The 19,732-nt window shown below is 44.8% G+C and overlaps 2 protein-coding genes across 4 annotated transcripts in view; both read left to right on the plus strand.

Annotated features, from left to right (window-relative positions):
* The window catches only part of Cdrt1 (CMT1A duplicated region transcript 1), a 30,436-nt gene extending 28,240 nt beyond the window's left edge, over window positions 1-2,196 (plus strand). For both annotated transcript variants that reach the window (XM_021213790.1, XM_021213791.1), the window contains exon 13: window positions 1,403-2,196. In XM_021213790.1, coding sequence (XP_021069449.1) covers window positions 1,403-2,196 — 794 coding nt within the window. The remainder of the gene's footprint in view (window positions 1-1,402) is intronic.
* Window positions 2,197-4,220: 2,024 nt separating this feature from the next.
* LOC110332224 (Golgi apparatus membrane protein TVP23 homolog B) lies at window positions 4,221-17,908 on the plus strand. Of its 2 annotated transcripts, XM_021213325.2 has the most exons (7): window positions 4,221-4,348; window positions 6,655-6,737; window positions 8,416-8,560; window positions 10,034-10,123; window positions 11,117-11,248; window positions 14,632-14,760; window positions 16,785-17,908. In XM_021213325.2, exons 1-7 carry the CDS (start codon window positions 4,337-4,339, stop codon window positions 16,809-16,811), a joined length of 618 nt encoding a protein of 205 aa, XP_021068984.1. In that variant the 5' UTR covers window positions 4,221-4,336; the 3' UTR covers window positions 16,812-17,908. The 2 variants fall into 2 exon arrangements, with proteins under 2 accessions (XP_021068984.1, XP_029402018.1); XM_029546158.1 differs by lacking the exon at window positions 14,632-14,760.
* The last annotated feature ends 1,824 nt before the right edge of the window (window positions 17,909-19,732 follow it).

A 19,732-nucleotide genomic window follows, 5' to 3' on the forward strand; every position in this document is an offset into this window, starting at 1 on the left:
TGTGTGTGTGTGTGTGTGTGTGTGTGTGTGTGTGTGTGTGTGTTGAAGGGGAGAGATGGGAAGAACTATTATGGACATTTAATTAAGTTATTACTTATATCCCCAAGAGACAGACCCAAAGTTATTATACACAGAAAAAAATTTTTATACAGAATGTATTATCCTTAGACTTCTGAGAGAGATGTGCACCTGAAAATGAGAGTTATCAGGCATGCGTATGTGGCTGTGTGGGTGGTGGTACATATACTGTTTAAGTTATTTATGACATCTAAAGAGCAAATCATGTGGGTTATATGTTTTGTAAAGTCAATGATGTGTGTTGTAGGTGTGGTGCGTGGGAGAGGATGCCTCAGCAGGTCCATGTTGAGGTATCCCTCACTCCACTGAGGTACCAGCCATATGATGGGTCTGGTATAGAATAGGGTTTATTTGGGGGCATGGGAAGAGGGGGTTGAGAAGGGAGTAGAGGCAGAGAAAGAGAGGGGAGAAAGGGAAAGAGAAAGAGACAGAGGGAGAATAGGCCAGCAGGATACACATGAAGAAGAGGGGAGGGGAAAGAGGAGAGAGGGAGAAAGGGGTCAGAGAGGGAGAAAGGGGTCAAGGAGCAAAGAGAGTCAGAGAGCAAAGAGAGGCCCAACTCCTTTTTATAGCAAGCCAGGCCTAGCTGGCTGTTGCTAGGAAACTGTTGGGTGGAGCTTAGAAGGAATGCTGACATTCTAACATTCCTCCATTTTGGTTTAATTTAAAAAATGAGAAACTAGAAAGAGGAGATGGAGAAGCAGGATCCTTCCTGCTGCTTCCTGCTGACTTTGTGGTGATGCGTCTCTGGGAACCCTAAGAAAGTGGGAGATGTTGGTTGGTTCAGTCTTAGGAGAGTCGGCTGCTTCCTTGATGTCCAGGGTCTGTGGATCCCGTGCAGGCAGGAAGGTGCAGGTTTGATAGAAGGATCTGTGAGAATAGACTGGAATATCTGTGGGTTGCTTCTCTGGAGCTGTCCTGGATGTAGATTTTGAGTAAACGCCTGAACTTGGCAAGATGCTGAAACACATATACGTATTAGAAGCAGAAAATAAAGTTAAGTAAGTTTAGGGAAAAACACTTTTTCTTAGTCATACATTTGAAACCCTTAGGTCTTGGTGGTTGGGGTGAGGGGAGTCCCCAAACTAGGGTACAAGGAAGAAAACCCACTCTCTGGAATAGGTAACAGGTAGGAACTTAAGTTATTGATTGGCAAGTATACTGCCAAATAGACTGTTTCCATCCAGGATGTCTGATGGCTTGCCCTTTCAGCAACAAGACCTCAGTGTGCCTCCAAGTTAGAATGGCTTCAGCTTTCATGTATATATGGCTCCTCCTCTCCACAGAATACTGACGTGCTTTTGTTCTGTCTTTGAATGAGCAGATGATATGGAAAATCCTGTAGGCGAAGTCAGTCATCCATTGCAAAAGTTCTGGAAAGTCCCTATGACACCTGACCGATTCCTTCTGACTATCAACGCCTTGCAACAAGCCCACAACTCTGAAGAGTTTGCCTATCCCCATAGGCCCAGACCTCAAGTCATCGATGCCTGGGGGCCTTCCATTCCATATCCGAGGAAAGTCCTAACCCTCAAAGGAAAATCAGTTCAACACGCAGTTGATCAGCTGCGATCCAGCAATCTTCCTACAGGTGTGAAACAAACCAACATTCCCCTTGAAATCCAGAGACTTCAGCCCAACTTGAAAAAGTCCTTGCACAATCCCAGAGTCCAGGCCACTGTACCCCAGCCGAGTCTTATCCGTCCTAAGGTCTCCGACAGCTTAAGGGGTGACGAGCACTTGACCAGTTCAATTGATGGGACAATGCGCCGCGCAGGCCCCCTGACCAGCATGCAGGTCATTAAACCAAACCGAATGCTCGCTCCTCGGGGCGCCACAGCCACCCTGTCTCCCAAGAAAGAACGGCCTCGTTTCTACACAACCCTTGACCCTCTGAGAATGAACACTGGGTTCATGCTGTTGACTATGAAGGAGGAAAAAGAATTCGCCGAAGCCAAGATGAAGGAATATGAAGCCAGTGTAGCCACTAAAGAGGTCGACCCAGGAAAAGCCAGCAAAGCTGCGTGGATCCGTAAGATCAAAGGCCTCCCTATTGATAATTTCATGAAGGAAGGGAAAACAGCGGCCCCCGAACTTGGACAAAATGTGTTTATCTAAACCAGGCTTGGGAAATTACAGCAGCATTACAACAAACAGAAAACCAAGTGAGTGCTGGTTGTCTAGACCTTTTTTTTTTTTTTTTTGACATTGCTTTGGCAATTCATATGAACCTTTCTATGGATCAAAGAATGGGTAGGGTTACACCAAGACATCAGGAGACAGGGAGAGCGTGCCAACATTCCACTTAGTGAGGTGTAGGCGAGGTCACTGACAGGCGTCTGTGAAGAGGTGACCACGGGCAGTTAGACCCCACCCATCACTACCAACTTAGGGTTATCATTGCTTCCAGAAACTTTTGGACAGTGGCTGTCAGGATACTATATAAAAAAATCTCCTGGTATTTTTTTTGCAAAGACCAAAGCTCAGTTTTGGTAAAGGATATGGGGCGCATGAAAGGCAGACTTGTATTTCGAACATTGGATGCGATCTAACTGATCAGAACACACTCCATCAGCAGAAAGTGAAGACATGAAGAAAACCTGCTTCCTTTTCTACAAAGGAGCCTTTACTATGAAGTATAGTGAGACTCCTATTTAATACTCAGGGGTGGTGTCAGGGGCAAGGTAGGTAATTTTGTAAAGAGTAGTTCACAGGCTCACGGGTGGATATGCTCCCTGAAGGGCTCAGGACCTGAACGAAGAGTAGAGTCCCTACACAGAGGCTCAACACCCCAGACAGACTTTCCCCATCATTAAGTTCCAGTCCTTGGTGGGGATGGGTAAGGCAGGAAGGCGGAGCATCTAGTCAGTTGGTACTAGGAGGTAACACCCTGTTTCAAAAGCAAGCAAAGAAATACCCCCACCAGTCCTCCAAAAAGGAAAACAAAAACCCTCCTAACAAGTGAGAAATTCACTTTCTTGTCGAATGTTCTAAATCTTAAAATATGGTAATGACTTCGAATTGTATTCATATTAAAAGTGACAACCAAAAAAAAAAAAAAAGCCACACAACCTCACAACACAGGGTGGGCCACCAAAAACACAATCTAAGCAGGTTAGGAAATAGGTCATATGTCTACCTTCACATGAAGATGCACAATTACCTTGTCTGCTTTCTCTTTTTTGGGAATTAGATCGATGTTTCTTCATGATTTTAACACTGGGTTTGACATAGTGCAGGCAAAGAACCAGATACAACCTGGGGTTCTGTGAATAGAGTCCTTTCAGTTAAGAAAAGGTGAGAGGGACACGGCATGAGCCTCCAACAGTCTGACATAGTTGAGCAAACAGAATATCGCTATCATAACAGTTGCAAAGATGGCTTTAAATTCTCTGAATCTTAGGTCTAGGCACGATCACGCCATCAGCAGGGGACTTAAAACAGTAATAAAAACAAATTTGTGTCACTTTACTAAATGCTCTGTAAAGCCATCACCGTCCTTCCCACCTTACAGCGGAGGAAGGATGTAAATCGAGATTGGTTATATAATTGGTACATAGAGGGCAGACGTGCGGTACTGGCCTCTCTTCTCGGTCTGAGGTTATGCCTTTTACAGCAGTACCCCTACTGCTTACGCTAGTCCTCTTGTCTCTTTCTTACTCGTTTTTTTTTTTTCATTCCTTTCCAAGGACAAATTTATTTCTCAATTATCTTTAACATTTAAACCGCGAAAGAAAGACTATACTAAAATATAATACATTTACAAGGTTAAATTATAAAGCCCCGCCTCTCTCAGGGCGTCCCCGCTGGTGGTAATGACTCACAGTTTGTACTTCTTTGGTAGCAAAAAAACATTTTCCATTCATAACCCAAGAAACTTCGCTTTAGAACCCATTAAGTTAGCCAGTTTATTCCCAAACGGTTTGCTTTTCCTTAGAGGTGCAGACCCCGCCCCTGCTCACGCTTGCTCCGCCCACCTCCACTTCGGCCCCTACAGAGACACTGTGGCCAGGCCCCGCCCCACACCCCGCCTCCTACCGCCCGCGTCCGCCGCGTGGACCAGCTTTGCCGCCCCGCCCACTATGGAGCCCCGCCCCCCGCGGTATGGACCCGCCTACCACCTTCCGGTCTCCGGAGAGGCGCCTTCCCACGAAGTGGCTTCCTGGTGCGCTTGTGACGTTGGCTGTAGAGCCGGATCGCGTAGCAGCTGCGCTGTCGTGGCTCCCGGAAGTGGGGGGCGGGTTGGCGCGGGGTCGTCATGTTGTCGCAGGTGAGGGATGGCGGCCGAGCGCCGGGAGCCGGTGCGGGTGCCTGAGTTGGGGCCGGGGTTGTTGCCCAGTCCCCCGAGGCTGTTGGGTCCTTGTGCCCGCCCACTGCCCGAGCTGTAGGAACTGCCGGTGGGTGGGTAGGAGGGCCGGCCCCGGGCAAATTGTCGCTCGAGGGTTTGTGGGCTGTGAGGGATAGGGTGCACCGGTGACCCCGGAGGCACCGAGGCCTCCTGTCAGCGGGCGTGGAGCACACTGGCTGCAGGATCTCTGGGTGTGAGGTCGGGGTAACCCGTCTCCCCATAGCCTACCCGGATGAGGGGAATGGCCCGTAGGACCCTGACACTCACTGTCCTGTAGGGAGAGATTGCCAGAGCCTTGGGTCCCAGTAGCTGTTACCACGCTGTACACAGATAATCACGATGCTTATCGCATTTGTTGAATCCGTAGTGGTCGAAGTAGCCAATTGTCTTTCGGGCGGAGATTAGTACACGTAATGTATTTTCTTCCTTTAAAATTTTACTGTGAACTCCCATGTAGATTGTATCACACAGGTTTCATTGTCAGGTTGGGGTGTTCGAGGAGATGGGATCTGCAAAGGGCAGGATGGTGGGGGGTGGGGTGGGGAGAGGTTAGGTTGGGGAACAACATATTTTCGGGTCATAATAATAAAGACATGGTGACATACCAAGTGTCTGAAGATGGGCCAGCTAGAATCTGTGATAAGAAAAGTCTACTTTGTGGAAATGTGGAGTAGAGAAAAATTCATTGGTGGTTTCAGCTCAGCTCTCTGACCGTGCACTTAGTTCGAAGGAGGCTGGGGAAAGACAACCATCCCACCTACTCTTAAGTCTGTCACCACAAGTCCTTCCACCTGCTGGGCATTTGACATTTTTATAGTCATTACCTTCCTTTCCCCAGGCAACCTGTGCATTAAAACTTCAATGCACACTTAAACATCTATTCCCTTATAGGGTTTTTTTTTGTTGTTGTTTTGTTTTTTTTTTGTCTGATAATTTTCTTTTCTTTTTTTTGTGTTTCAAGACAGGGTTTCTCTGTGTAGCCCTGGCTGTCCTGGAACTCACTCTATAGACCAGGCTGGCCTCGAACTCAGAAATCCACCTGCCTCTGCCTCCCAAGTGCTGGGATTAAAGCCGTGCGCCACCACCGCCCAGCAATAATTTTCTTTCTTATCACCAAGAAGCAGCCCCTCCCCCTGGGATTTTTATACCAACCCCTCCCTGCATCTTTGCTAATCACCCACAGGTTCTTCTGTGGATCCTGTGGTACTCCACTGTTCAGTTGCAGCTGATTTACCTTTGTTCACTGGGAAACATTCATGAGTTGCACTGTTGGTAGCCTTCCATTGTCCCCTTCAACCCCCTTTGCAAAAGCTTGTTGGTGTTAGCTCAAAGCCATGCTTTAAATTCTTCTATTTTTTTTCACCCTTCTCCAACTGATTATAACTGTTTTGACTCAGTCTTTCAAGTGCTGGCATTACAGGCAGAAGGGGCCACACTTGTACTTTCTATAATTTAAAAAAAAAGTAAAAACTCCATATAGCATCTTGGATCTCTCCCCATTCATTGTCCTTGAAACCCGTGTGCATACTTGGAATTCAGTCTCATCAGTTCTAGTTGGAAGTTCTTCTCCGTTCCCTGCTGTTCTGTATCTGTTCTTGCCTTTTTCCATTACTTTATTCACTTTACATCCCTACCTTTTCTTAGGCGTTCACAGAAGGATGTTAGAAACCCAGCAGTCTTTTAGGAGTCATCTTAGGAGTAGCATTCTTCAGGGGTTGGGATCCTCCTAGGAGCACTTTATCCCTCTTCCAGGATCATCTATTTGGTGCGAGAGGTTTTATTTATCAATTAGGAAGAACTACTTGAAAGAGTAGGAAGAAAACGATTGAGCAAGTTCTAGAGGCATGACGGAGGTTATTCAGCCTCCGACAAGAAGAGAAAGCATTGTGAAGGAGCCAAAAGCCACTTAAGCTTATTGCCAGTAGCTTCAGTTTTCTCCGTGACTCGGGAGAGATTAGCTGACAATAGATGTCAGTATTGGGGAGTACCGTCTGCTCCTCTTTCAGGGCTCAGGCTGGTGTTAACTGATAGATTCTCATGGGGTTTTCTTCAGACGACTGGAGTTGGGGTAGAAGATCTCTGTAGGTGCCTTTTTTCCTACGCTGTGAATCCCTAGTACTTGTAACTCACGACTTCACCTTCCGTTTTGAGGATTGTGTAGGTTTGTATGTAGTGGGCACACAAGCACTGGATTTCCTTTTTATCATAGATATTTAATTTCCTAACAGGACAGTAATGATGACACTGAAGACGTCTCACTGTTTGATGCAGAAGAAGAGACAACCAATAGACCAAGAAAATCCAAAATCAGGTACAAGGTTGAGTTGGAGTTATGTTTCTGTCTATTCTGTCCAGATGTTGGTGCTAGCTGATGGGGTTTGTGTTGAAATCTTATTTTGTTTTTGTTTTGTTTTGACACAGTTCCACTATGTAGACTTGGCTGGTCCAGAGTTCAAAGAGATCTGCCTGTCTCTGCCTCCTTAGTGCTGGGATTAAAGGTGTGTGCTACCACACACCCAGCCCCCTGTCCCACTTTTTGATATGAGAAAACATCTGACAAAATCAGAGAGAGAGAGAGAGAGAGAGAGAGAGAGAGAGAGAGAGAGAGAGAGAGAGAGAAGAGAGGGGGGGAAGGTGTATTGGGAAGTCTCAGTGCATGGTTGCTTGCTGTTGGGCTCTGCTTCTGCGCACTTGGTGTTGCAGGACACTGTGTCGGGGTGTCGTGGAGAAACACTGTTCACTTCATGGCAGTCTAGAAACAGAAAGAGCCATAATCCGCCTTAGGTGACCCATTCCTCCTAGATAGGCCCACCTCTTAGGGTTTCCCACACCTCGAACACTAGTACTGCTGTCTAAGGGGTGGGGGTGGGGGGGCTCTGGGCTTCAAAACGAGGCAGAGTAGGTTAGGCATGCCTGTTCGTTTGACCTAGTGTGAGGGAGAGGTGACTTGAGATTAGTAGTTGGCATGCAGATTTTGTTCAGCACTGAGCTTTCAGATTAGCAAACCTGGAAATGAGTTATTTGAACACTGATGTGTTAAAGTCCATGCTGACTGCTGCATTCTGAAGATGCACTGTTTCTTTAGCTCAGTGGTAGAGCTCAAGGCTCTGGGTTCAGTTCTCAGCTTAAAAAAATAAAAATTAAAAAAACAAACAAAAACTACAAAAATAAGGAGACTATAATTTCTGTAGATAAATTTTTGTAAATTTCAGAATTATATCTTGTATAAGCACAGAATTAAATGTACATCTAAATGCATTTCCTGTAAAGAAATTAACTTAAGTCAAAGTTCTACTTGAATCTTGAAAACACTGTGCTAAGTGAAGGTGTTGGTCACAGGAGACAAAATATTGCATGACTTTACTTACATAGAGTGTCCATAATGGGTGAATGGGTAGAGACAGAAGATGATTGGTTGCTTAGGACTAAGGGGGTTGGGAAGAGCAGAGGGATGATTGCCAGTGGGGACAGATGTGCTTTTTGGAGTAAGAAAGTATTGTTAAATTGATTATGGTGATGGTCACACAACTGAGTAGATTAAAAACATTTAATTTACAAAAACCCCATGCATACGTGTATGATGATGTGTGCATGTACTCCTGGAGGCGAGGACAGGAAGAGTATGAAGTTGAGGGTGGCCTGAGCTACCTAGTGAGACCCTATTTGTTACAGGGCATGGGGAGGAAAAGGAAGAGACAAAACTGTATGGTGACTTTGTCTTAATGCTTGAAGTGATTTCTCACTCTGGGGCTCTTGTGGCATGATTAGATAGTCTAAGCTGGTAAGGTCTGGCTGGGTGCTTTGATCGTTTGTACTCAGTGACGTGTCAGAGGCAGCCCATGTACTGTGTGTTCTTGTGACAGTATAACCTAGTGTAGTGGTGGGCACTCGAGGGTAAGCAGCTGGCTTCCTCCTCCCTTTATCTCATGGTCGTGGGTTGCTGGCTCTTGCAGTGAAGTGTAATGGCGCTGCTGTGCCTTGGCTTTTAGGCACCCCGTGGCATCCTTCTTCCATCTGTTCTTCCGGGTCAGTGCGGTTGTGGTCTATCTCCTCTGCGAGCTGCTCAGCAGCAGCTTTATCGCCTGCATGGTGACAATTATCTTGCTGCTGTCATGCGACTTTTGGGCAGTGAAGGTAGGTTCTGTTTCTGTTTTAAAACTGTATTTAATATGAATTCAAATAATGAATACATTGAAAGGAACAGGACAGCATTGTGGATTGATGCTAGTTCGTCCATTACTTTAGACCTTCTCTGTGTTGAAGTGCCAGGTGTACCATTCACATGAGCGAGCACTGCTCAGTTGTGGTGCCCTGTGCCGAGCTACAGAACATCACTAGCAGCCATAGAATCGACATATTTTATTCTGATGAGATTTATGAATATTCTGGGTATAGTGTCTATGTAAAGTTCCAATATAGTTTGCAAATGTTTAAGAAGTATCCTTTTCTTTTTTGTTTTGAAAAAGCTCCAGGAACTTGGGACTTGGGATCACTCTTCACAGCCAAGGGCAAGTTTGCCTGCATAGGTTATTTTTCAATGTCTGAAGCATTTTCGATGCTTACAAATGGGGTTTAGAAGTAAGGGCACATTTGTTTCAGTAGTAAAAAATATACTCTTAAGGAAATAAATACTGTTTAAAATCCCATTCTGAAGATAAGAGTTCTGAGATTGGGTCAGAATCAAACTCTGACCAAAAAGATTCAACTGAAACAGTGACAAAAGATAACACAAAATACCTTGGTACTGTAAGATGAGAAGAACTGGGGCCTTGGATGGGCATGTGCTGTATGCCTGTAATCTTAGCACTTGGGAGGCAGGAGCAGAAGGATACAAACTCAAGGCTAGCATGGTCTTCATAGTGAGTTCTAGGTCAGCTAGGGCTATGATAAGAGACCCTGTGCTGGCTAGTTTTATGCCAACTTGACACAAGCTAGAGTTATCAGAGAGGAGGGAACCTCAGTTGAGAAAATGCTTCCAAAATATTGGTCTATAGGCAAGCCTGTAGGGCATTTTCTTAAATAGTAATTTATCAGGGAGGACCCAACTCATTATGGGTGTTGCCTTCTCTGGGCAGATAGTCCCAGGTTCTTTAAGAAAGCAGGCTGAGCAAGCCATGAGGAGTAAGCTTGTAGGCAGCACCCCTTCATGGCTTCTGTATCGGTTCCTGTCCTGCTTGAGTTCCTGCCTTTGATGATGATCTGTAACCTGGAAGTGTAAGCAGAATAAACCCTTTCTTCTCCAAGGTGCTTAGGTCATGGTGTTTTCTTCACAGCAATGGTAGCTCCTAAGACAGATCCCATCTTAAAATTAAAACTAGAAAGAAGGAAGGAAAGATGTAGGAAGGAAATAGGGATGTGGCGGAAGGACAGGCTTTTAATCTTAGGGCGAAGAAAGGGTGCTGCTGTGGGTATGCTCGTTGCTTATCCTATGAGCTGCACGCACCCTGCTCTTGGCATGGCCATTTTTGTTTAGTCCTTAGGCTTGGAATGTAGGGGTTAACTGGTTATTCTGGGGAGAACTGAATTAGCGAAATAGTACACTAAGATAGGATTTATAATGCTTCAAATAATCATTTAAAAATGTGTGTTCATATTAATCTTTCCCAGAATGTCACAGGTAGACTAATGGTTGGCCTACGTTGGTGGAATCATATTGATGAGGATGGGAAGAGCCACTGGGTGTTTGAGTCCAGAAAGGTAAATTAATAAAGTGTGTGCAGGTTCCTCCCGGGTACCGAAGGGTGGAAGAGTCAAGGCTGAAAGCACTGAGGATATCACTTGCCCTGTTAGTACGAAGTCAGGTGGCCACCGAAGTGCAGTGCTTTTGCTGCTTCTGTCTAGAAACAAGGCAGATGCAGGCCAGGAGCCTGAGAGCGGGCACGCTGCCTGTCGGCCTGCTGACGAGGCTTCCTGCTTGCCCCAGCTTTGTTGCATTGCTGGGCCTCACCTTGGATCTTTGTGTGTTCAGCAGACACTTCCTCCTGTATATTTTTCTGTCTTTGCCCCCATGGCCATTTCCTATTTGTCAGGAAGATGATTGCAGCTGGCTTCAGGGTAAGAGTGATTGGTCTATTCTTTAAGCCGTGCCCTCATCACTGTGGGGAACCTGTTTGTTTTGGATCACCCTGCTTCCTAATAGTGAACACTTCACTTTCTTATGGAATTTTTTTTTTTTTTTTTGGAGACAGAGAATAAGTATCTCGGCAATACTACCAGTTAAATTGTCTGCCCACTGTTTAGAAGAACCTTTCCAAGTAATACTTCTCAGAAAGCAGCATTGTGCTCAGAGAGCTTATATTCCTGACATCAGTCTGCCTTGGAAAGAGCTCATTTCCTTGTCATTTCCTGGGGTTTGCTGGGACATGCAGTCTCTGAGATGATGCATTGATCTCCTTAACTCACCTTTCTTATGAGTGAACAGCACTAGTGCAAGAGGAATTGAGTTCCATGACTGTGTAAGGCCATGTCTCCCTAGTCTGTCCCGAGCCAAAACAAAGTCTACTAGCTCGTTTATTAAGGTTGTTTAGTGGCAGGGCCACTAATCTGTGCATTTGGTTTGAACTTTGGACTTGGATCACCTCTATTAAACTTTGAATCTAAGTCCAGTATGCTCTCTGTTTAAAAAGCGACTTTTACTGATACATATGACGTCAGTGGTTGAAATGATGCTTGTGTTGTTTGTTTTTATAGTCAACGCCTCAAGACAACAAAACAATCTCTGAGGCCGAGTCGAGAATCTTTTGGCTAGGACTCATCGCCTGTCCGGTCCTGTGGGTGATCTTCGCCTTTAGTGCCCTCTTTTCCTTCAGAGTGAAGTGGCTTGTGAGTATCATCGTTCAAGGATATCTGTAGTCAGTCATCATCTGACCCATCCACTGGGCAGCTTTCTCTTGTATTTCTAGGTTCTGGTCCTCAGCTCTGTTTTCCCTTGAGTATAGGGTGCAGCCACATGCCAGCCTCCCTGGTATCAGTGGTGGTTGTGGGTTTTTTAAGGAAAATGGTTGGTAACCTCTTCTGCTTACTTATTTTGGCTAGTAGATCACCCCAGACCTCAGGAGCTTAGAACAACTGTGTGCTGGCTTCACAGCGATTGGGTCAGGGTAGCCCTTGGGATGTCCAGCTCACCAGCTGAGTCACTGTGTGAACCCGTTACTATTGCTGCCGCTCACTGGGGTCAAGGGAGTGGACATTGGGCTCTCTCCTCTGGGCTTAGGAGGATATGGAAGACCATCTGAGACAGAAATACTATTCCTGCTGTGTTTGAAATCTGCAGTCTGTCACCTGAGCCAAACTTAGTCTCGTCTTTGTAATAGTAGAGTTTGCTGCATTTGACAGGCACAGGCTTCATGTACTGTAGCCGTAAGTGGATTCCTGCTCCCCAGGCATTAGTGTGTCCAGCCCCTGTTTTGCTGTGACAGCTTGGTTTTGTGTGTGTACACTCATATTTTCCTGTTATGTGGGAGTTTTGTTTGTTTTTATTTTGTAATCTCTATATATTTGTATCTAATCTTTTGCAAATTAGGCGATATCTTCAGTGTTTATGGATTTCCTGCAGTATAGTGGAGACAGCATTTATGGTTTCTCACTTGTGGGTCTTGTGATTTTAATTTAGGCATAGCGCTTTTCTTTATCAATCCAAGAACTAAACTTGAATGTTTTTACTGACTTAAAGCAGTGGTTCTCAGCCTTCCTAATGCGGTGACCCTTTCCTCATAGTGTTGTGGCCCCCAACTTTAAAATTATTTCCGTTGCTACTTCATAACCAGAATTTTGGACTGTTATGAACCATAATGTAAATAGCTGATATGCAACCCCTAACGGGGTTGAGACCCTCTTACTTAAAGACTTGATGTAGATGAAAAGAAACACTCTCCTCTCCCTGTCTTTTTTCCAGTTTTGTTTGTTCCTGTGTTGTTTGTTGTGATTGAGAATAATTACCCTTTAAAGTACTTTCTGATTCTTTGGTCTTGAACTGCTTGTGAGTATGCATGTGTTCCTGTGTTTGCGTGAAGGCAGCACATGGGTGTGTGCCCCTGTGCTTTGTGGAAGACAGTACAACTGTTTCAGGAAATATTTAAAAAGCAGCACCATCCCGTGCTATACTCTGCTATTAACTGCTCCAGCAGTCTCGCCGCCTCTGCCTCTAGGCTAGCCCAACCATGGACCGACCATGGTTCTCTCTAGGAGGACTCCTCTCACATTCCTGGCCATCCACCCCTTGTGGTCTCAAATCCCAGAGTCCTGGTAAAATCAAAACTGTAGAGGCTTGTAATTTATCCGTCAGATTTATATCAGTAAATTCTCACTCCACAAAACGTCCACACAGTTTACTCAGAACCAGTTGATAATGATATAAACTGCCCACCTAGATAAAAGACAAATTGTCCTGTAATTATCCATCCCTTATATGATATTCGTAGCTACCTGTGGCTATTTAAAGCCACCCGGAATCTGGATCGCCCTGTTCTTCCTCCATCTTCCTTCCTTCCCTTCTTTGTCTCAGTCAGTGAGAGGCTCTGTTTAGAATCAGGTGGAGAATGAATGGGAGAATACCCAGTTAACGTGAGCCTTTATATGCATGCACTACACATGTACATGTGTACACACGCATGTATGCACACATACACAAGTAGAATTATAATCATTTTAAAAGCCTACTTGTTGCCTTTCAAGGAGAGGGAGATTATGATGTGTGACTTCACTCTCCATCTTCAGCTTAGAAATTCATTTTAAGGTTTATCTTCATTTAATCTCATGGTTCAGCAGGATCCATGCTCCATCTGCAAGTGGACTTGCCCCATGGCATGCTGGCACATAATGCCCAAGTGCAACCCAGTGTGCACTTGGGAGGCCACCGAGGTAGACACGAGGTTTTACATTTACCTAGGCATCTGGTAATTGTCTTTAATCTTCTGTGTTTCCATGAGATATAAGATTAGAACAGCGAATATAAGCTCTGCTTCTTTTTGGCTTTCATTTTAATAAAATTCTTTCAGACTACCCTTAAAATATATGAGCTAGTCAGGCAATTTTCCAGTGTTTCCCAACTTGGCTGATTATTTTTAGGTTTATATATCCATATTTTCTTACATGCTGTCTTCTTAGATCCCGTCTAGCTGTCTTGTTTTTCACAGAGGCGTTTCCTGCATGTACTTGTTGCTAGTAGAAGGACTTAGAGCAGGGGCAAGCTCGCTGTGGATTTCAGGCCTGTTCAGCACACATCTGTTCTTGCACATGGCTATTGAAGCACAGCTTGGTCTGTTTGCATGTTGCCTACGGCTGCTTTGGAACTAAAAGTGGTAGAATTGAGAAACAATAGAATTGAGTAACAGACCTTGATTTTTAGCCCATGGGATTTAAACTGTTGTGTGGTTGACAGAAGTTGTTTGCTGCCTTTTGTAGAGTATTTAATTGTAGGATGTCAACTTGTCAGTTAATTCTTTTAAAATCATGTTTAAGAGTGGGCATGAGTCTCCTGTCTCCTCTTAGTCCCCAGGGCCAAGCAGCTTTGCACAGTACCTTCCTCCTGCTGTGGGAGAGCAGCCTGTTCCCTTCCCATGAACCAGCTGATATGTGCTCTGTCAGTGTGCTGCATAGATCTCCCTGACCTGCCCAGTGTGCTCAGCGTGAGAGGGAAGATGAGGCTGACTGGATAGTGTAGTGGTTGCTTCCTACAGTTTCAGGATTAAGAACGCATAGTCGCCAGTTGGTGGTGCTGTTTGGCAAGGCTTCAGAGTTGTGTGCCAGCATTAGCAAGTCACTGGGTACAGGCCTGGGGAGCTTAAGGCCCCACCCTACTCCTGGTTTGCTCTCTGCTTTGGGCTTGTGGTTTGGGGTGTAAGCCCTCAGCATGTGCTATAGCCGCCATGCCTGCCTGAGCTCCTGTCCCATCACCAACTCCATCCCTCTGGAGCCGTCAGCCAAAATAAATGCTTCCTTCTGTCTGTTGTCTTGGCCATTGTGTTTTATCATGGCAACAGAAACGTAGCTACAAGTGTGGATGAAAATGGCCACTTCCGGTGAAGGCCAGTGCCTTGTACAGAGCAGCGTCAGTGAGCTGTCTTCTGCAGGCTGAGGAGTCTCATTGGTTTGACCTCTGACCTGCAGCACTTTGTTTTTTCACCACAGTCTACCTGGTCTCATTTATCAGTGTAGAGAAAAGTCAGTTTGGGGCTAGTAACTGTTGCTTGTTTCCCCTCTCCTAGGCTGTGGTGATCATGGGTGTGGTGCTGCAAGGTGCCAATCTATATGGTTATATCCGGTGTAAAGTGGGCAGCAAGAAGAACTTAACCAGCATGGCTACGTCATATCTTGGAAAGCAGTTTCTAAGACAAGTAGGTGTTCTCTGGGTGTGATCTGTGACTGATCGAATCATGTCTGATTCTTGGGGAGTTTACTTCTTTTCAAATGGTTGTTTTCAATCACTTTAATTGTTCTTAACATATGGGTGTTTTGCCTGTATGTCTGTAAACCACATGTGCTCAGTGCCCGCAGAGGCTAGAAGACAGCATTGATTGGATGCCCTGGACTGGCATTGCAGACAGCTGTGAGCTGCCATGTGGGTGCTGGGAGTCAGACACTGTCCTCTGGAAGAGCGACCAGTACTCTTAGCTGTTGAGCCATGTCTCCAGCCCACCAGATGCCTTGTAGCTCTTTAACTTTCACAGTTATTTTGGCATGAGTTAACGGCAGGGATATTTTACTTGTTCTTTGGAGGCTTTTAGGACATTCCAGGAATGTATCATTAGTTCTTAAAATTATTTTGAAACCAAGAGAAATAAACTATCATTGGCAATCACTCATTTTCATAGATTATCTCAGGTTTCATTAATGATGGCTGTTTTAAATGAAAAGTCTGGAAGAATGTATATTGCATGTTTTTAGGCTTTATAAGCACAAGTAAATTAAAAGGGGAGGACCTTATCATTAGTGTTGCTTTAAAGTAACCCCTCCTCAGAACACAAAGTTTGTTTGTTTGTTTGTTTGTTTATATTCTATTTGGGGTGTGTATGAGTGTTGTGCCTAGCATGTCTGTGTACTGCATCTGTGCCAGGTGTCCACAGAAGCTAGGTGGGGGCATCCAGAAGAATCCCCTGAGACCTGCGCTATGGATGGTTGTGAACAACCATGTGGGTGGTAGGAGTTAAACCTGGTCCTCTTTAAGAGCAGCCAGTGTTTTAAACCATTGTCACCTTTCCAGCCCCCACAAAGCTTATTTATTTTCTAGTTCTCCAGTATGATGGTTGAAATTAAGGTTTTCCGTGGGATAATGAAATAGTTATGCTTACAAATTTGGATAAATGTCTTGGGAAAGTCCTAGGTTTTTATGTGAATATCCTCAGTGAGGTTTAGTGTAGTAGCAATGTTAGGAAGGGACAGTGGATCTCATATTATACCCAGGAGGCTTTTTATTCAGCAGATGTGGGCATGGGGTCATGGTTAGCATTTCTAATGCATTGATGTCCGAGCATTACACTGAGTGACAGAGTCCCCGAGAGGTGAAGTGCCTTGCTCAGGAGGGCGGAGCCTGATGGCCACCCGTGCTCGGAGAGTTAGTCCTCATTCCACTTTGCAGTTCTTGTTATAGACGATAAAGAGTAAGGAGAACTAATAGTCTTTTTAAATTACACTTGTTTATTAGTGTGCATTTATGTGTGTTTATGTGTATATATACATATATGTCCTTATGTATGTGTGTGTGTATGTGGAGGTCAGAGGACAGCTTCAGTTCTCTCCTCCCCCACGCAGGTCATGGAGATCAAGCTTAGATCATCTAATGTGGTGTTGTACAAGGCATCTTTACATGCTGAACCATCTTAGAGCGCCATGATTTACACTGTTGGATTTTTTACATGGCTAATGCTATGGTTCACTTGTGTATACTTTAGTATTGTGGGATTTTCTTTTTGTTTGTTTGGTGTGGTTTTTGTGAGACATTTTCTCACTGTGTACCCTTGGATGGCCTGGACCTTGCTATACAGACCAGCCAGGCTGGCCTTGAACCTCATGGAGATCCACCTGCTAGCTAGGATTAGAGATGTGTGTCAGCACATCTGACTGTAGTATTTTTAGTTGGGAGGGAGTTGGCTTTTGAACCTTGGTAAAATATTACTGTTTTATCTCATGAAATCTGTCAACACTTTAATATGACAAGCTGGATATCTGAGTGGGTGATGGAATCCACAGGTTTTCTTTTACATTGTGTCTACTTTTTAAGCATGAAAATTATAATAATAAGATATTGAAAATAATGTAATAAAGGAGCTGGCACAGTGATAATTGGTCTGGTACTGTGAGCCCCATGGTATGTGAAGTGAAATAATGTTGATATTAAGAAGTCGTTTTTTCTCTGTTGCAGAACACTGGAGATGGTCAGACTTCATGAGTAAAGATGAAGACTGTGTCATAAAGATGAAGACTGTCATGGACTCTGGGAGCAATGGACAAGATGCTTGGTGTTTAGAGCGCAGTCTGTTGCAGAGTGGAGTGTTGTGTTTGTTACTTAGAAGCGTATTTAAAAGAAGGAAACCACATGGGGCTAGAAAGTCTGTGTTGTCTGGAAACAGTGTCAGAGTGTGCCTTGGGTATATGTCTGTAAGACAGTCCTGTAGCAGCAACAAGTCCCAAATCCATGTGTCCTTTGCACATGTGAGTGGACCTTCGCATCTTGATCCATAGACTGTAGGAAGGGGTGTTCAGTCTGTCTCGAGTTCTGTGTTTGCATAGCATTCCTGTATATGTTTTTTGGGGGTACGTTTGATTCAGTGGTAAGGGTGAACATGTTGGTTTATGTATGAGTTAGAAACAGTTATTAATTTTAATGTGTTCTTTATGGTAAGGTTCCTTATCTTAGACTTGTATAAGCAAGTAAAAGCTAAATTTGGGCACTAANGCTAACTGATTTCTNAAATGTTGGTTTTAGTTGGTAATAAGTCATTTACTCAAGGTCTATTTGACATAAGTGGACCTTTGTAGCTGTGGTGGATATACAGGGGCTGCTGTTGCTGTGTTTCTTTGTGACCATAGATCTCTCTGGAACTGTCTGAAATCTCTTAGTGGTCTTTTCATTAAGTTAATAAAATACTACCTTTTAATAAGAATATTATTCTTATTAATAATAATTATTATTAATAATGAGAATACTTGCTTAAGTACTTGGCATAATAAATGCCTATAAAACATTGTATGAATTTATTTTTTCTTTTATAATGGGGATATTGTAAATCACATATTTGTATTAAGGTTATTTCCTAAGACAAAGCAATATACTATAGACTAAACCAAATGTAAACTATTGTAGGCAGCTGGATTCTTTTGTAGCTACTGTAAATTTTGTTGGAATCTTTATATTATGTCATGAATACACTTGTCCATTGTTGGCACATTTTAAATGTCTTATTTATTAAGTGTCTTTATTAAAGAGTGTAGCTTGGCAGGTGTATAGCTTTATATTTATATAAAACTGCGGTTTACAAAGCATTAGATGTGTGGCTCCATTTAGTCATGGCGCTGTGACACCTTTGAGGGGACACAACCTCAGGAGCATCTATGGAATCTAAAGTGGGATGAGCTGGAGAAGAAAAGCACACTTGAAAGTCGTCCTCTCCCTTTGGATGGGTTTACTAAGTGCTTGTTTGCCCTCAGACTTACCTCCATCCACCACTCCATCTGACGAGGATGGCTGTACTTACTAAAGATCGGTTTTTATTGATCAGAAAGATCTAAACCTTGAGGATTGGGAGGCTAACTAGTATCAGTTGGGAGTGACCATGGTTTTGAGTCTGAAATTCTAAACCAGGGTGGAACTATGCAGGATCCAGCACTTGCCTCTGTTAAGTTGTTTCGTTTTTGTTTTTTGTTTTAACTTTATATCTTGATCACAGCCCCCCCTCTTTCCTTCTTTCTTTCCAGTCCCATCCTTACAAATCCCTTTCCCCATCGCCCCCCTTCTCTTCAAAGAAGGGGAGTCTCTCTTGGGTACCACCCTAGGACATCTAGTCCCAGCAGGACTAGGCACATCCTCACCCACTGAGGCCCAACAAGGCAGTCCAGGTAGGGGGAAGGGATTCAATGGGAAGGAGCAGAGACAGTCCTCACTCCACTTGTTAGGGGACCCACACGAACACCAAGCTACACATTTGCTACAAATGTGTAGGGTCCAGGTCCAGCTCCTGTATGTTCCCTGGTTGGTGGCCCAGGCTCTGTGAGCCCCATGGCACCATGTTAGTTGATTCTGTGGGTTTTCTCATGGTGTCCTTGACCCCTCCTCCTTGCTCACTTCTATCCCCAACTCTTCCACAAGACTCCCTGGACTCNTCCTGATGTTTGGCTGAGGGTCTCTGCGTCTGCCTCCATCTGCTGGATGAAGCCTTGCAGGAGACAGTTACGCTAGGTTCCTGTCTGCAAGCATAGCAGAGCATCATTAATAGTGTTGACTTGGCTCTCTTGCATGGAATGGGTCTCCAGTTGGGGCAGTCATTGGTTGGGTGTTCCCTCAGTCTCTACCCCATCTTTATCCCTGCACATCTTGTAGGCAAGACAAATGTTGGGTTGAAGGTTTTGTGGGTGGATTGGTGCCCCCGCCCTCCTGGAAGTCTTGCCTGGCTACAGGAGGTGGCCACTTTAGTCTCTATATCCCCCTCGAATAGGAATCTCAGCTAGAGTCACCCCATAGACTCCCCATACCCTCTCCTGTCCTCCCAGGCCTCAGTTACCAGAGATGCTCCCACCCCCCAATGCACACTATTTAGTTTCCCCCTCAGAGTTTTTATCCTTCCCTGCTGGAACATGGCAACCAATTCCTAGATTTCATCAGTGAGACTTTGGTGTGGCCACAGGTTCTGGCCAGTGGCTGCACTTCTAGGAAACAGCTCGGACATCCTCATCCCCTCCTCATTTTCATCCTTCTGTCTGATGTTTTGAGAATTCGTTCCCTGAGGCGATGGGAGCAGGTTTACTCCCTCCTTAGGCAAACTCAGGGTGATTTCCTCAGAGTTCAGTGTGGTGAGCCAGTGCCCTTCTTGGCTTCCCTACACCACATGGAAACAAGCTGCAGTGCTTGCTCACTGAGTCACAGTGGAGAAAGGGTCTGAGAGAGGTTGCTGGTAAGTGGAGGTTTCTTGGTTTCTTTATACCATCCCCATCAGCCTGGATCTGATGGCTGGAGTGGCTGCCACCACAGCCCCTGGTGTCTGCTCCTTGACTCACGTGTGAAGTGAACAGAGGTGTGCATAGGCGTGAAGGCACACTGACTATCACAGTGTGTGCTCTGCATTTTAACCGTGCGTCCTCTTAGTGTTTAGTGAT

The sequence above is a fragment of the Mus pahari genome, chromosome 14 (genome assembly GCF_900095145.1).
Source record: "Mus pahari chromosome 14, PAHARI_EIJ_v1.1, whole genome shotgun sequence".
NCBI classification, from domain to species: Eukaryota; Metazoa; Chordata; class Mammalia; order Rodentia; family Muridae; genus Mus; species Mus pahari.

Excerpts from the sequence above, each read along its gene's own strand:
- LOC110332224 (XM_021213325.2), top strand. Across the intron at positions 10,124-11,116 it reads GGGTGTTTGAGTCCAGAAAG|TCAACGCCTCAAGACAACAA; the intron begins GTAAATTAATAA and ends TTGTTTTTATAG. Across the intron at positions 14,761-16,784 it reads GAAAGCAGTTTCTAAGACAA|AACACTGGAGATGGTCAGAC; the intron begins GTAGGTGTTCTC and ends TCTCTGTTGCAG.